The sequence below is a fragment of the Spea bombifrons genome, chromosome 3 (assembly GCF_027358695.1).
Source record: "Spea bombifrons isolate aSpeBom1 chromosome 3, aSpeBom1.2.pri, whole genome shotgun sequence".
NCBI classification, from domain to species: Eukaryota; Metazoa; Chordata; class Amphibia; order Anura; family Pelobatidae; genus Spea; species Spea bombifrons.
Window position 1 is genome coordinate 49,470,540 of NC_071089.1, and position 17,872 is coordinate 49,488,411.

General features: G+C 40.8%; 1 protein-coding gene across 1 annotated transcript in view; it reads left to right on the top strand.

Annotated features, from left to right (window-relative positions):
- AGPAT4 (1-acylglycerol-3-phosphate O-acyltransferase 4) overlaps positions 1–17,872 on the top strand; it is a 34,827-nt gene that overhangs the window by 12,674 nt on the left and 4,281 nt on the right. The window contains exons 4-7 of the mRNA XM_053461225.1: positions 6,801–6,962; positions 8,146–8,299; positions 15,417–15,519; positions 16,675–16,750. Of these exons, the coding sequence (XP_053317200.1) occupies positions 6,801–6,962; positions 8,146–8,299; positions 15,417–15,519; positions 16,675–16,750 (495 nt within the window). The remainder of the gene's footprint in view (positions 1–6,800; positions 6,963–8,145; positions 8,300–15,416; positions 15,520–16,674; positions 16,751–17,872) is intronic.

Below are 17,872 nucleotides of genomic sequence, written 5' to 3' on the forward strand. Positions count from 1 at the left end.
CCTTAACGACAATCCCCGTACATGTACGGGGTTGCCGTGCAACGTGTTAACGACAATGCCCGTACATGTACGGGCTGCCGTTAAATAGCTGCATCGCCGCGATCGGCGGCTTTGCAGCATCCACGGAAGCCTCACAAGTGAGGCTGACCGTGGATCCGGGGAGGGCAGCCCTTGGCAGCCCTCCCCGGAAGAAAAATGGCCGCCGCCGCACCGATCATCAAAGATCGCGGCGGCGCCCGGCTAAAGCTGCTTAGGAAGCGATCGGAATCGCTTCCTAAGCATAAACTATGTTGCTGACATGCCTCAGTATCGAGGCATGTAGCAACACAACCCCCCGACCCCCGATCGCCTTGTGATTGCTCCGAGGAGCAACCACAAGTGCCATCCTGTGAATGACGTTGCCGTCATTCACAGGAAGGCATTAACAATAGATCTTAGTTCACAGAGGGTCTATCCAGACCCTCTTGTGAACTCTCGAGCTCCTCCTGCAGGTTGAATGCAGGTACTGCATCCAACCATGCAAGGTCAATAGAGCCCAGCTCACTAATGAGAGTGACTAGTAAAAAAAAAAAAAAAAAAAAAAAAAAAATTGGTCAAAAATGTTTAAAAAAAAAATTAAAAAAATATGGTAAAAATCCCCACTGTCACCAAAAAAAAATAAAAATAAAAAGTTTTTAATAAGCAAGTCCTAAAATTCTTTATCTTTACAAAAATTCCAGCATGGAAAGAGTTAAAATATTGGCATTACAAATGCCCATAGGGTGTCTAGTATTAAAAAATATATGATTTGATGGGGTAAATTGAATTGGCCGGGTTCAAAGATGTCCCAAATATGGGACATGGGGCAGATGTCTAAATGGCAAAAAATACACACCTCACAAAGGCGGCATTTTACTTCCCAAATAACCCTACAAACCCATGCATGGGGGGTATCACTGCGCTCAGGAGATGTTACTGAACACATATTGGGGTGTTGTTTGACACGGACATATACCAGGAGCGATAGATTTATACCTGAAGTACAACACGTGTGAAAAAAATACAAAAAAAATTTACTACCATAAAGTTTCACTAAGGGTGGTGGTAAAATTAGTGCATGGAAAGGGTTAAAATACCAGCATTTCAGATGCCTTGGGGTGTCTAGTTTTTAAAAGTATATGACTTGATGGGGTAAATTGCATTATCCGGCTTCAAAGATACCCGAAATGGCACATGGGGGGAAGAATTACCAGATTTGGAAAAAATGGTTTTGAAATGGCAAAACGCTACCTGTACTTATTGCCCCATAACGTGCAGAAAAAAGCAAAAAAACATAAAAACATTGGGTATTTCTAAACTCAGGACAAATAGTAGAATCTATTTAGCAGGTTTTTTCATTCGTTTTTGCAGATAAGTAAAAGTTTTCTGTTTAAAAAGTGATAAAAAGTAATTTTTTAACAAAAAATCCCCATATTTTATCATTTTTTTTTTATAGTAAATTAGATGATATGATAAAATGAATGGTATCTAAAGAAAGCCCTGTTTGTCCTGGAAAAAAACAATATATAATATGTGTGGGAGCATGAAATGAGAGAAGAAAATTACATCTAAACAGTAACCCTGAAAAACGTTAAAAGAGCCATTGTCCCGCAATATACTACGAGTAAAAACCCCTATTGTCCTTAAGGGGTTAAAAGTGATCATCCCAGTGGGACATTGGCTGATTGATCTCTGTTCACCACAATATTGGACACTGCAAAAGCATGCAGGAAACATATCTTTCCACTCCTAGAGTGAAGGAAGATTTGTAAACATAAGCTATGTTTTAAGGCAGTGTTCCACAACTCCAGTCCTCGAAGGCTGCAAACAGGACATGGTTTTTACATATCCAAGCTTAAGCACAGGCAGCTCGATTACAAAGTAATTAAACTACTTGTGTTTCAAGCAATGGATATGAAGAATTCCTGAGCTTTTTGTAGCCCTTGAGGAATGGAGTTGTGCCGTGCTGTTTTAAGGTCTGGGGTAATGGACTAATATAGTGCTATTAGAAATGAATGCCATGCTTATGCTAATTTCACCAGATTTTGATTTTTTTTTTTACCTAGAATTTTATGTTGGTTTTGTCAATTTTCTATAGCATTTATTTACTTATAGTGATAACATAAATTCATATAATTCAGCACATGCACGAGGCAGACCATATAGGTTGAGGTCTGCTTTCGTTCAAGGCTGTTATGGCATATTAGGACTGTTATTGTATCTAAGAAAAAAAAGCTTGACATGGAATAACTTGCTGAATGTGAAGCAAATCTTAGTGATATTTCTTTGATGTGACAACGTATAAAAATTCTATTTAAAGAAAAAAATATATATATTGATGCTGGTCACATAACACTACATAACATTCATTAATGGTCTGTTTGAAATGAAACATGAACCCCCCAAAAAAAATCCTAAGTCTATGGTTCCTTTGCACATTGTTACTGTCATCTTTAGCCATTTTTCTTTTTTGCGTTGTTATTTTGAAAGGGAATAGAACAGTCATTTTCTGTCACATATAGGTGCCAATTTCTAGATAATTCTATGTTTTTGAATTGAGCTCTCTAGAGAGAAGTCCTGAGGGATGTCATTCAGCTCCAGCCCATTTCAGTTCCTAAAAATAATAATGAAGCTTTGCTTTTGTATCTTCTCTTTACCAATGTGGATGCTCAGGTTCAATAAATATGTCAGCCTCTGATATTTAATTTAGATACAGAATGAAAAGATTTACCTCACTTTCATGAAGGGAAAAAACCCTGCTTGTTCTTAAACTTTTTTTTTTAAAATGACGCCACTTGAGGCTTAAAAATAAAAACCTTCTCGTGCATGTATTGAAGTGTTCAATGAATATTAATAAAGAACAATTTATGTATACCAAAGCAAATATTAGTAACCATAAACAAATAGCATGCTCTTATGTGTACCACTGCAATTTCCAATGCAAATCTAAAAATTCTGAATCTCTTCCTTTTAGAACTTGACAAAGCAAAGAGTCATTAGTGTGCCCTTTCAGGCAATTTCAGTTATCATAGTAAGTTGGATTTGTGTGCTTCACAAATAGGTGTGTGCAAGATAATTTTTTTAAAATATTTTTTTTATGTTAACCCCTTAAGGACAATGGGAGGTCCCTAAACCCATTGAAAACAATGCATTGTGAGCCTGTACATGTATGGGCTTTGTCATTAAGGGGTTAATATCAGATTAAAAATAGGTTTTTAAAAAGTGTTTCATTTCTAATTCTTAGATTGTTATTTTAAGACAATCTAGAAGACAAACACATTTGACTCCTTATCTTGTTGCCTTCTGGTAAGCAATAGAATCTGAATCTCCCAGACACTGGCTAATGAAAGTCTTTCGTTGAAAAAGCAGGACACCTTTTGCATTTCTATAAACTTGCTTGGTGTGGTATTCAAGGAAACTCGCATGAAGTATTACATGACTGACAACAGTGGCAGTTTTGAGGTGTGCAGGTAAAAGATTATTGAAACAATGATATAAAACTACATTTTCTTCAATGCTAATCCACATTGCTGTAGACCGCACAGAAAAAAATAATTCCTTGGGACTTCCCCTTTAACAAATTCCTAGGATTCTTTATGCAATTTCTACTAAGTTGTTAAGTTACTTATCGCTGGTGATTTAGTTCAGGCAGCATGTGCAACTGTAGGAGAAGAGAGAGGTTTTCACGTCTGGAAATTAACTAGATCATGCTAGCCCTGATCTTAGTTTCACGTGATGACATTTTAAACTAAATACCTCAAACTATTTTACTGACAAGTACCGACTTAATGGCAAAACCCAGGGCGGGCCTTAGAGGTGTGCGGCCGCACAGGGCGCCATGGCAACAGGGGCGCCTGCCCGGGACTTAAATTAAAACATTGTTTTTATTTATTTTATTTTTTTTTAACTTTATTTAACATGGAGGATGTTAAATGAAGTAAAACAAAAAAAACAATGTTTTAATTTAAGTCCCGGGCAGGGGCGCCGAGCGGTTGCTCGCAAAGTTTTCAGCAACCGCTTGGCGCCCCTCACTCTCCGTGACTCCATCGCGGTGCCAGCTTTTCATGCTGAGCACCGAAATATGATGTCATATTCCAGCGCTCAGCTGTGAAGCGTGCACCGTGGCAGAGCGGGAAGACGGACACCTCCCGCTCCCACCGCAGGACTCAACAAGGTAAGTAAGGATAATGAGAAGTAGGGAGGGGCGAGGGGAAGGCAATGAGAAGGGGCAGAGGGGGGGAGTGCGAAGGGGCAGAGGTAGTAGATAGTGAGAAGTGGCTGAGGTGGGAAAGGCAGTGAGAAGAGGCAGAGGTGGTAGATAGTGAGAAAGGGGAGTTTTGTTTTTTTTCCTTTCTTTTTTTGGGATGGAGGGGGGCACCAGAGGAGTAGTCTGCACAGGGTGCCAGAACACCTAAGGCCGGCTCTGGCAAAACCTACAGGACAGTTCCATTTAAAATTGCATGGTTGTATTCTATTACTGTCATCTTGACAAAAAAGGTTTGTTTCTTATTTAATAACCATCCAGAATTGAAAGATTGTATATAAAACAAAAAAATCAAGGATTCTTGGGTATTAGCATATTATAAAAAAACAGGCAGTAATCACAATGTGTTTCAAAGCTACAACTGATTACTTTGCCTTGTTACAAGGTTATTTCTAATTTATTTTGTCTTGTAGAAACATACAATTCACTTTCGGAGAAACAGAGCTTTAGTTCTGTCATGCAGAAGTACTATGGTATCCTCAAAACGGAGCAATGTAAAAAGTGGAATAATCAATATTAATCATATAGAAACCAACGATTTCATAGGGATTAAATCCATTTAGCCATTCTCATCTGCTCTTTTGTGCATGCATTAAAACATCGGCTTCGTTTTTACGTTTAGGATGGCCTTCTCCTTGCGTGCTTAAATCCCAGTGCTGTGTTAAGCGTTCAGAATTGCATAGATAGATAAAAATGTAGCTACCTTCAGTTTTCTTGTACATCTGCATAGTGCACCCAATCCATTATGCATTGTTACAGAATACACTATTGAAAGTACTGCTACAGGTGTGTAAAGTCCATCACAAAGATGCACTCCTTATATGATTTTGATATTTCCTTATGTGATTTTGCATTAACTATTGTGTTACAATCCTGCAGTCCCACCATAGGGGGAAGTAAAAATGAACATGTTAAGACACTGCTGGTACAAGAGGAGAAGAGGGCTCTGTTTCTATTGTGCAGTTTACAGAGGAGGATCCAGGTCCCCAGCAGCCCTGAGGGGGATCTGGATCTTAGTCTTGTAGTCAGACCTCTATTTGAGGTCTGATTTATAAGACGACGTAGAATGTTAAGACCAGGGAAAATGCTCTGAAAAAACCTAGTCTTATAATCAACCAAATATGGTTGTTTTAAAACAAATTGAGAAAATGGAAGATTCGCTCCTTATGCAGGAACTGGATGCTGTGTGTACTTCTGATGCAAAAATGAACAGATCAGTACTGCGCGTTTCAATACAAATGAAGCACCACTTTTATTTACAGTGTATATGCAGATGTTTAGGGGCTTCATCTCAGTGTACCTAATCTATTGTGAAAAACACCATATAATTATGTTAATTAATTAAATATTTAAGTAATTGGCAATTTCTATTATTTACCTGGAAACCGGCTATTCAAAGATATTGTAAAAGTTGCATAGCAATGTATTTGCTGGAACAAAATACCTCACATCTTATATTTGAGGTTGTTTTATAATCTGACCTTAAATAGAGGTTTCACAATAAGACGACCTCCATTGCTGCCCAAGGCTTCCATGACGAAGTGCCGGCATGACATGACCTTCCGTTTCTCCACTGTAGAAGCTCTAGCAGAAGTACCGGGCAGCAGTGGAGGTAGTCTGCACGCATCGCAACGGTGAACATCTGCTGCTACCGGGAAACCCACTGGGGCTTCTGTGATGGAGCCCCGACATAGCAGCTGCGCTGCCCATCGCGCAGGTGTTCACTGGCTGCCCCCGCAGGACACCAGGGAGTCTGAAGCATGGGGGACAAGTCTGGGGATACATTGGTAAGTCTGGGGGGGGCAGAGTGGCATATTGGCGTATGAGGCATATCGGGGGGGGGGGTGTAAGGCATATCAGGGAGGCAGAGTGGCAAATACAAGGAAATACCGTATTTGCTCCGATTATAAAATGACCCTGATTATAAGACTTTATAAATTTTAATAGTAATTTAGAAAAAAAAAAAAATGTTATTAGTAAATATTCACATGTAAAACTATATTTGAGAAAAATGCATGTTTTATTTGTATTTCCTTTTATTTGTCAACCTGCCCCATGGCTTGCTACCCTGCCCCCCAGATATGCCTTATACCCCCCCATATATATGCCACTCGGCCCCCAATATGCCTTATACCTTCTATATGCCACTCCGCCTCTCTGATATGCCAATGTGTCCCCCATTTACCACTCTGCCCCCAGATATGCCTTATCCCCCCTATATGCCCCCCCAATGCATCCCTAGACTTGTCCCCCGTGCTCCATGACTCCCTGGTGTCAAGTGAGGGCAGCATGTGGATGTGTCAGCGTAGACAAACTCCGCTGCTACCTGGGACTTCCGCCCGGGCTTCTATGGTGGAGCACCAGAAGGTCATGTCACGTCGGCGCTCCGTCCTAGAAGCCCCGGCAGAAGTGCCAGCCAGCAGCGGAGGTTATCTGCATGTATCGTGCAGACATCCACCGGCTGCAAGAGAGGAGGATCCTTTAATGTTAAGTGTTTTTGGTTTTTGTTTCTCCTTAGAGTTCCAAAGTTTTAGCAAAGAAGGAACTCTCTTATGTTCCAGTGATTGGCTGGATGTGGTACTTCCTGGAAATTGTGTTCTGCAAGAGAAAATGGGAAGAAGATAGAAAATCAGTAATGCAAGCTTTATATAATCTTAGCGATTACCCCGAACATTTTTGGGTAAGTGAAAATAATTTAAATTGGTTTCTGTGAAGAAAATCCCTTGGGTATCTGGACTCTTGTCCTTCCACTGTTTTGCCATGGAACTTTGCCATTTTTTTGGAACATGAAAAAATTGAGTTTGGAACTTCTTAAAACTAGGTATTGATTTTAAAGGCAGTTGGGGGAATCCTGCTAGGAAAATGCTGGCCAATGGGCTGATCAAAAAGGAAAAACATTCACTTTGTACGCAGAAATATGGGTCAAATAGATGGAAGCATTTTGGTAGCATTTTGTTTGAGTTTTCAGCAGGTTGGAAAAATCCATCCCTCCCACATATTTGTTGTGTTTGAGGATGCAGTGAGGTTTGCTTACTGCATTCCCTCCTTTCCTGGTTGACAGTGTTTTTCTGTATAGTATATAGAGTATAGTAGACCCGGCATATGCTTCTTTATTGTCTGTATAAAGGGCCAGCAGTTAGTCACTGCTGGTGAAAACCCTTTATTTAGCATGGCAAAATATTTTGCCATATGTGCCTAAAAAGCTGGTCAGCTGGAATAATTCTGGTCTCTATCCTTCCTTTCCTATATGAAAAATGACAAGGTACTGTACTGCTTTGCATAGTTTGTAAAGTTTCATTCAACATTTTTGATGGGATGTGTTTAAAAATAAGACTCCAACAGCATCACCAAGTGGATACAGACTTTATGATCTGGTGTGTACAGCTTCAGAAAACCTTTTTGATGAAAAGAGACGTTTTTCCTTTTATAAACAGATCTAATGCCATTTTTTTCGCTTTCAGATCAGTGAGGAGCTAGGGTTCTCCATAGCATGAGACTGGATTAACTGCCAAAAATTGAGCGCCATAATTTTTTTTTCACACCACTAACAATATTAGCTGGCTCACAAGTCTCCGTTACATTTAAAATGGACCATGGAAGTAGTGGTACAGGTGACTGACAGCCAACACATTGCCAGTGCTCAAATCCTAAACTACAGATATATACTTTAAATAAACTTGATTCTTCAGTGCTATATTTTGGCCAACACACACAAGCTAGACTGTCATGCCAAGAAATATTTACAGATTTTAATATTTAACATCCTTTTTATAACTTTGTTCTAACATCCTTTTAGAACATTTGGCAAATTTTGACCAATTTTATTAAAACATATATATATATATATTTTATTCACATTTCAGTTTCTAATCCATTGTGAGGGTACACGTTTTACAGAGAAAAAACATTTAATCAGCATGCAAGTGGCAGAAGCCAAGGGTCTTCCAAAACTGAAGCACCACCTACTCCCAAGAACGAAAGGATTTGCCATTACTGTGAAAAGTTTGAGAAATGTAGGTAAGGAAAGCCACTCGAAAACTTTTTCTTTTCCAGATTTAATTGGTTTATTTGTAACATGGGCTATTTCTCAGACAAAGGGAATTATTTGAATGTACACAAGAACAGCGTTATATAGTATTAGGTAGTTGAACAATCCCAGAATCCTGAAGCTGCTGTTTGTTTGCTATACAAGTAACTCTTAATAGGTTAAAGGGCAGATGTTTCCAAGTACTGATCATCCATGTTAATGAAACCAATTGAATAACGGAAGATTAATGTACAAATCCTGGAAAATCCTATTAGAATCCATAAGCCACATTTTGCTGCATAAACAGCTTTTTCTTTTTGTACCAGCTTTGCATACGGTGTTGGGGTGATTTTTTGACCGATTCTTCATGGCAGATTTGTTCCAGGTTCTTCAGTTTGGACATCATTTGTGGGCAGTTATCAAATAGTGCTTCTTAGTGGGATTTACTATGAGGTTATAGTCTAGGACAGTGATGGCGAATGTTTTGAGTGCCCATTTTTGTGCATCAAAACAAGTTGCAGACCTCAAAGTGCCAACACTGCATATTAAACATGGAGAGGACGTTTTTTTTGGTACAAAATGACTATACACAACAGTATGCATCAATATAACATATTAATAAAAAGAGATTATTTTAGGAAAGGCAGTGGGACCCAGGGGACATTTCAGAGGACTGTGGGAAACAAGAGATACAAACTATTGAGCTTAAATAATAACAACAGAGAATTTAGTATTGGCTCTTTCCAATATCTGCGGTGGGAGCGGGAGGCGTCCGTCTTCCTGTGGTGCGCGCTTCACAGCTAAGCGCCGGAACAGCAATCACATTCCTATCATGCCCAGGCATATCCAGATTCCAGGATGTACTCGCACACTTGGCATGATAGGAGTATGAGTGCCCTATCTACCCCTTCTCCCCTATCTACCCCTTCTCACTCCCTTCTCCCTATCTACCCCCTTTCCCCTGTCTCACTCCCTTCTCCCTATCTACCCCCTCCTAACTATCTACCCTCTCCCTCTTTGAAGTTCACTTACCTTTCAGGAGTCCTGCGGTGGGGGTGCAAGGCCTCTGCCTCCCAGATCTGCCACTGTATGGAACAGTATAGAGTGATGGGAGTTATGATGTACTTTTTTAGCATAATTAGATCGTGAAAAAGACATTGGAAATGGTACAGCATAACACCCATCACTCTCACACACTTACCAATCCACACACATACTCATCCACACACATACTCATCCACACACATACACTAATCCACACATATACACCAATCCACACATATATACCAATCCACACATATATACCAATCCACACATATATACCAAACCACACATATATACCAAACCACATATATATATATATATACTAATCCACACATATACACCAATCCACACATATACACCAATCCACACATATACACCAAACCACACGTATATACCAATCCACACGTATACACCAATCCACACGTATACACCAATCCACACGTATACACCAATCCACACATATACACCAATCCACACATATATACTATTCCACACATATACCAATCCACGCATATATACTAATCCACACATATACCCATCCACACATATATACTAATCCACACACATACCAATCCACTCTCACTTAATGCTTTCCTACCTTTCCTTTCTTCTTTCAGCTTCTTTTCCTCCTTTTCGCTCCTCTTCTTCAGTTCTTCTGTCTTCTCTGTCTTCTTCCGGGTCAGAGGGCACAGACAGCGGTGGGCGTGGCTTCAGTGCTGTGCGCCGGGATCTGACAACAAACCCCGGCGCACAGCAGCTGTTGCCGCGCGGATCACAAGGGAGCGGTATCGGAGGTCTTTAACAGACCTCCGGCTCCCTTGAGTGATTTTAAGCCGGGTTCAACATTACTGTCCGTCTCTGGAGGGGTGCCGGGTGCCGCAAGTTGGCACCCCCCTGATGAGCGGCGGCGTCGGACCCCGCGGTGGCGCCCCCTGGAGTGTGGCTCCCTGTGCCGTCGCACAGGTCGCACACCCCAAAGGCCGGCCCTGCGCGGGAGCCGACGCCGTGACTGCAGTGTATGACTGTAGTCACAGCGTGCCCGCAGAGACGGCTCGGCGTGCCAACAGCGGCACGCGTGCCACGCGTTCGCCATCACTGGTCTAGGACATTCATTCACCTTTTGTTCCTGAAGGCTTCCTGTTTTGGCTTCTACTTGGGATTATTGTCCTGGTGAATTTCCTCCCCCTTTTTTCCCCTCCAATATTTTTCTATGCTTTTGTTCCTTTTGTGTTCTTCCTTCAATTTAAAAAAGAAAAAAAAAAGATTGCCCACTAAATCACAACCACATAAAGCTGTGATGCACGCATGCCTTCTAGCAAACTCCAGACATGTTGTCAGATGGCTTCTGTCTTGCATAGTCTCCTACAAGCATTATGTAGCACTCCTGATATGGTTGACTGGTGCATTGTTGACCTCTCAGACCTTAATTCGTAGTGTCTGAGTGGTGTGATGCAGCTTCCATTTCCTGATTATTAATCTAACTGCACTTATTAGTATGTGCAAACACATAGACATTACATTTACGCTTTATCTCTACCTTCTGTATAATGTCATTGAGGCTAGGTTTCCACTTGTTTTTTTTTGCTAAAAACGCCCATAAAAACGCCAATAGCGCCACCTGGCGTTTTTTTAGTGATAAAACGCAGCCAGATGTTAGCTGTTCTTCAATAGGAAATCGCAAAATGCCATTTCCACTTGGCGTTTTTCTGTTTGGAGTTTTTTCAGTCCTCTTTGGCGTTTTTCTGCTTTTTTGGTCTCTTTTTTTCAAAATCACAGCATGTTGACACTCTGGCGTTTTTTGCAAGGAAATCTTGGCGTTTTTCTCCAATAGAAGTCTATGGGAGAGAAAAAAAGCCATGTGGGTTTATTGCCTTGGCGTTTTTTATGGCGTTTTTTCCACAGTTACAATGCAGAGGATGGACCCAGTATCTGTGTGTCCTACTAGAAATAGGCTGAAAACAAACAGTTTCACACAAAACAAAGTCCTGGACTGGTTCATATTGAATTTTACACCATTTGGAACAAGAATGCCATTACAAACAAACATACCCGACGCATCAACTGGATCCTGCGTGCCAAAAGCAACAGCAAACAATTTGCACCATCATTTGGGGCCAATCTTCCCAGAGGAGCAGACATTCGAAATAAAGCATGCCTTACAAACCACAGAAAAGAGACAAAAGGGTCTACCAAGTAAATGACATCAGGAGAGGGCAGATACTTGCCATTTATCCTAATCCCTTTTAGCTGGGTGAAACTTCTAACTTGTAAAGGCTGGAAAAACTGCCTAAGGTCAAAAAAAGCAATTTCCACAGAAAGGCTAAAACGCCAGAAAAAACTCCAGAAAAAAACGCCAAAACGCAGGTAAATGCAGTGGCAGTTTTCTTGGTGTTTTTCCTGGCGTTTTTCATCAAGAAAAAAACGCAGGACAAAAACCCAAGTGGAAACCTAGCCTTAGACTTATTTTCCTTTAGCAAAATAATTATAGGACACCAGTACATAAACCCTCAAACTATAACCAGGAAAAAAAACTTGAGTACGCTCCAAATGTATTTGCTCGATTTATAAGATGATCTGCCCCCAAACTGTGGATTTTAATTGAAGAAAAAAACAAAGCCTGATGACCTACTCGGGGGGAAAAAATCACTGTTTTTGCCTCTGACGGCAAAAACAATTTCCTCCGAGGAATGTTTCCAGCCCCTTGTAGAAAGTATGTCACGAAGAATGAAGGCAGTTCTGAAGGCAAAAGGGGTCCAATCCGGTACTAGCAAGGTGTACCTAATAAAGTGGCCAGTGAGTGTATAACCTAACAATTTGACTTACAGCAAAAATATGAGCAGGGCCCTGCTCAAACAAGCTTACAATCTAGAGGGAGTAACTGTGCGCCCATGTCCAATTTGGGACATCTTTGGAGCCATCCAGTACAATTTACTGCTATTCACCTGTTTATTTTTGAAAGCTAGACAACTCAGGGTATTTCAAATGCTAGTATTGTAACTCTTCCCACTATTTCTACCACTGGCCTTTGTCAAAGTTCGTGGTAGTAATTTTTTTGGTTTTACACACATTGTACTTTAGGTATGAATTTACAGCTCTTGGAATATGTCACTGCCAAATATGCCATCCATACATAGGCGTGTCAAGTTTTCTTGGAGGGAGGGGTTAAAGACCACCGTGAAGGAGACTCGTACTCAGACTGAGTAGCTCCGCCGTAGAAATCTTCCTTGCTGTGAATGCTCAACTGCTCGAAATACCCCAAGCACTAGCCTAAGCTTAGTGTAGGGGTTAAAACAGAACTTTATTGAAGACAACTCAGATAATTATTCACAACACATGATAGGATTAGGGGTATAATCTCATCAACCACCAGACAGCCCGGCACCGTCATACAGTTCTATGGCCAGTAATGGCCACCTGACAAAGAGTCACTATTTCGGGGGAGATCCTGATGGAGTGACATCAATCCCTGGGCACCAATGGAGAGTCAGGGTCCGAATATGTTATGGTCTGAAAAGCGATATGATCGGACGTCAGGACCCCTGAGCGACAGCGTCGGAAACTTCCCTGGCAATAGCCCACACTGAGTTCTATAGCCGTAGCTGAGTAAACCCTCGGTTCTAAAGATTGGTATTAAAACCAGGGTTCCCAAATGAGCTCCCTCTCTGTAACCATGAGCGACGTGGTGGGACAAAGGGTGTCCGTAGCGACACAGTTCCAATCGTCGGCAAGCATCGCCGTGGTTCCTTTTGCGGCTAGATCCTGGCTTGTAGACCCCCATTGCCAGCTAGTTCATGGGAGTCTGGCTCCAGCAGACCAACGGTCCTGTTCACAGCGCTGCGGAATCGGCCGGCGCTTTATAAATAAATGTAATGTAATGTTCACCCTGTGCTCATCTTAGACATAAGAGGGGACTGGGCAGGCAGGGAAGGAGTCTCCCCAGGTACCCACCAGTGCCCCCTTCCCAAACTCAAAACATACCCCCATGTGTCCTCAGCCTCAGGGGGTTACCGTGAAAGGCACATTTGGGAGGTGCACATTTTTTAGTTTGGAATTTTTGACATCTGGTCAGTATTGTTCTATTTGGGACATCTTTGAAGCCAGCCAATTCAATTTACCCCCATCAAACCATACATTTTTGAAAACTAGACACCCCAGGGTATTTCAAATGATGGTGGTATTTTATCTACGTGGTTCTTACGGAAAGTACCACAAGCTATTGTATCAAAACAAATAGCTTAACCCCTTCGCGTCTGGTGACTTACCAGGTACGCCATGTCCAAGTGGGCTCATCAGTTCTGTGACATACCTGGTGCGTCATGCAAAAAAATGCCCCTGTGTTGCCACAATCGTGGTGATTGCAGGGGCGCTGCTGCCTACCCAGGTGTATGGGCAGACCAGCATAGCCGCCCCAAGCCCCCCGAACCTTTGATCACTCCCAGGGGAGCGATTCTGCAGGCTCAAAATGCAATAATTGGATTGTGTTTTCAGCTGCCACAGGCAGCTTCAGGGTCTCCACAACATTCCCCTGCTGCCTAGGGTGACCACATGTCCCAGATTGTCCAGGACAGTCCCGGAATGAGGAGTCTGAGTGAAGGAGGTCTCAGCCTATCAGGAGAGACTTCTCAACTCTTCTGATTGCGTAAGAGTTCAGAAGCCTCTCCTGATAGGCTGAGTCCCTCCTTCACACCAAGTCAGACTAAGCTGCATCCATACACCAGGTATGTGTGTTTGACTCTGTTTGAGTGACTGTGTTTGTCACTGTGTTTGTCTGTCACTGTGTGTGTAATGTCTGGTAAAAAAGGAGTTCATTCTCTGAATGTACTCATGCCTGGTATCAGAGGGGTTAACATTCTATAGCTACTCATGAGTGTATGTATATTATTAAATCTGAAATCAACATGGTTTCCAAGACTTCTTAATAATTAATATATAATAGTGTATGTGAGATATCGAGATATATATATATATATATATATATATATATATAGTATATAGTGTGTATGTGACTGTGTGCATATGTGAATCAGTGTGTATGTGACTGTGTGCATATGTACACCTGTGTGTACCTAGTTATGCCCCTAGTATGGGGCTGGTGTCCAAATATTTCCACAGCTGCTTTTCATTCCCAGTCCAGCTCTGATATAAAGCAGGCTGTGTCCATAACTATTGTAGCATTGCGTGAGTTGTTAATCATATTATCACTTGTTCACTTGTCTCCTGTTATACGTCATTTCCTCTTCCGCCTGTAAGTTCCCCATATAAGCTGTCCAGTGTCAGTACCTTTTTTCCCACGTAACCAAGTCCTATCTGGCTCCTTGAAGGGATTCATTGCAAAGCAGAATATTTAACTCTTCCAGCTACAGCTGTGCTCAACCTGGAATTTAGCAGAAGGATAACCAGTCATAAAGCACAGGAAACAAGGCCCTAAACGGGTCCGGTACAAGCTCCTGGGTACCTTCACAGTGGTAATGCATGTGATATAAAAGGGTTTTATGAGAAGGTATAATACAAGTGTAGAGTTAAAGAAGCAAAGTCTTAGTTGATGTTTTTCCCAAGTGTACTTTAATAATAATGACTACTATTGATAGCAGTAATTGGAAAGAGACACTTATTGTTTTGCTGTTTTAACTTCCTAGTTCATTATGAGGGGCAAACACTGGCAAGTTTCTAAAGCGAGAAGAGCTGAGCTCGTCCTGTATAATGCATAATTCAGTGGATGAAGAAATATGTGCATTATACAGGACTAGTCAAGGTCTTTTTGTAGAAGACCCTTGCTGATATTGGTTCTTCTATTGATTAATCTTGAAGCATTTCTCCTTTTTAAATAATTGAATAATAACTAATCCACTTTATTTTGTGAACCTCTCTGCATACTTACTATTATTATGAGCCTGACCAGATTCATTATTATTTACCATTCTCCTGTATTGGATACTATTCAATATATGCAGCATCATATTGCTAAGTTAACATCTAATAATTATAAATAAAATATAATTCTTGTTTAGCTATCTGTGTTCAACCCAAAATATCTCTAAGAAAACCCAAATTCTTTGTTTTCAGTTTCTGCTGTATATGATTCAACCCTTAATTTTAGAAATAATGAAAATCCAACTTTGCTTGGAGTTTTAAATGGAAAAAAATACCACGCAGATCTGTATGTAAGGTGAGTAATTTAAAATATGTAATATTTTTAAGACCGGGGGGCATAGAACAAAAGTCATTAATAGTGCCTAATGTCAATTCTCAGTTGACAGCATCAATATGTAAAGACTCAGGTCAGAAAGGGAACTATAATGTTAAAAAAATTCAGAACGGCTTCGTTGTCTATATCATAACACTGATATTTGTGACTAATATTCTAAACTACCCTTGATTAAGTTGCACAGCCCAGTGCTGACAAACAGCTTTTATAGTCTTAACTTGCATGATCTTACTCGGTGATAGCATAGTCTATCTTTAAGTAGAGCATTATATACTGTATGCCACATTTATGGCCCAGTTAAAAAGAATTTGACACCAGATAAGAAAGATTTAGCCCATCTAGTCTGTGAGTGAATGAATGTTTGAAAATGAGTGAATAAATGAGTGTGTGATAGCATGGATGTGTAAGTGTGGGGGGATAGCATGGCATAGGCAAGCTGTAATAACATTCCTATCATAAATGACCTTGTAACCCTTCTAAGACTTTTTTACATTAACATCTGTTTTTTAAAGATGTTAAACAATGTTTTTCTCACTCTGACCGAAAATCAACCTTTAAAAAATATGTAACAATGCAGAAATCTTGCATAGAAATACTTTTTCACTCTGCTGTTTATGTAATAATAATCTAGCCAGTGTAACGGCAACTGACAGTGAAACTAAAAAAGTGAAAATGTGTTATGTGGATGAGAAAAGCGCATATGATGAACTTAGATCCTGTAACTATGCAACATAAAATTTTAAACAAAATTTTTTTTTATTCTCACCTACGAACATAGGATAAAAGAATAGTTCATTCATATGAATCTTTCAGATTCAAAATGCTGCATAGTGTGACGTGATAAATGAAACTTTATCTTACACATTCTAGGACTATGTGTTGGATGCCAGGACATGACCTTTTAGCCTGGTGCTCTGCCTCACAAGGGGACACAATGTGTGGGAGACTGTTATGGCTAGGCAGACTCTGCCTAGGCCAGAATATGTCGCTAACTACCTATATGTTAAGGAGGTCTTGGGATATTACATAACACCTCTAATTATAGTTAATTATCATAGGTGTTGTTACTAGCGCATTTTAAATGGACATCTCTTAATCTTTTCTTAACTATTGCAGGCGAATTCCACTAGAACAAATACCAGAAGATGAGCAGGAATGTGCCATTTGGCTACACAAGCTGTACCAGGAAAAAGTAAGTGTCTTTCATGATGGATTTTAAGAAGTGGTTAAAATAGTAAAAATCCCCCAGCTGTCCCCGCCACAGTCCACATCATGAAAAATGTAACAGGTGCTGTGCGCCTTTAACCCCTTCGTTCCCCTATAGACGTACCGGGACGTCCAAAAAACGCCCACAAAGAAACCCCTATGGACGTCTGCTGTCCGATCGCCTGTAACAGCTTCCGGCATGAAAGCCGGTAAGCTGTTACCGGTAAACTGCCCGATCAGTTTCAAACGCGCGATCGGGCATTCCCTTCTGGGTTGCGTCACTGCTGACGGGGATATCCTGCCCTCCGATGAGGCACAGAGACGCTACGATCTCTATGCAGGTCTGTGAGGACCTGCATAGAGATCACAGTGTGATCGGTGCAGGGGGATCGCGGGGAGGGGAGTGAGAGACCATCTCTCTCACTCCCCCTCCCATCCTGAAACGGAAAAGCTGAAAAAAATAAAAAGTTAATTCATTTAAAAAATAATATTAAATAAATCATTAAAATAATAATATAAATAATACAAAAAAAAAATTATAATGTGAGCTGTGATGTCACTGTGACATCACTGGCATGTTCAGGAGGTCCCTAGGAGGACCTCTTACCATTACTGTGTAAAAAAATTAAAATAAAAAAAAATATATAAAAAAAGATAATAAAAAAAATTCTTAAAAAAACCTTACATCCCATTGCCCTAGCATAACATCTAGCCAGTATAACCCTCCTGCCCCCGTTCACAACCCCCAAACCGGTTAAGCCATAGGCATAAAAATTATACAAAATTGTACACCTAATAGTATGCTCCCTGGTGCTGGGAAAGTATGGAAAATCTATATAAATTAGGTATTTCTGAAATCAGGACTGTAATCAAGGAATTACCGTATTTGCTCGATTATAAGACGAGGTTTTTTCCAGAGCAAATGCTCTGAAAAATACCCCTCGTCTTATAATCAGGGTCGTCTTATAATCAGACCTCAAATAGGTCTGATTATGAGACTAAGATCCAGATCCCCCGCAGCGATGCAGGGGACCTGGATCCTCCTGTTATGCCCCCCCAATTTACCGGTGCTTCTGAGTCCCCGGTGCTTAGTCCGGGCTGCGTGTAG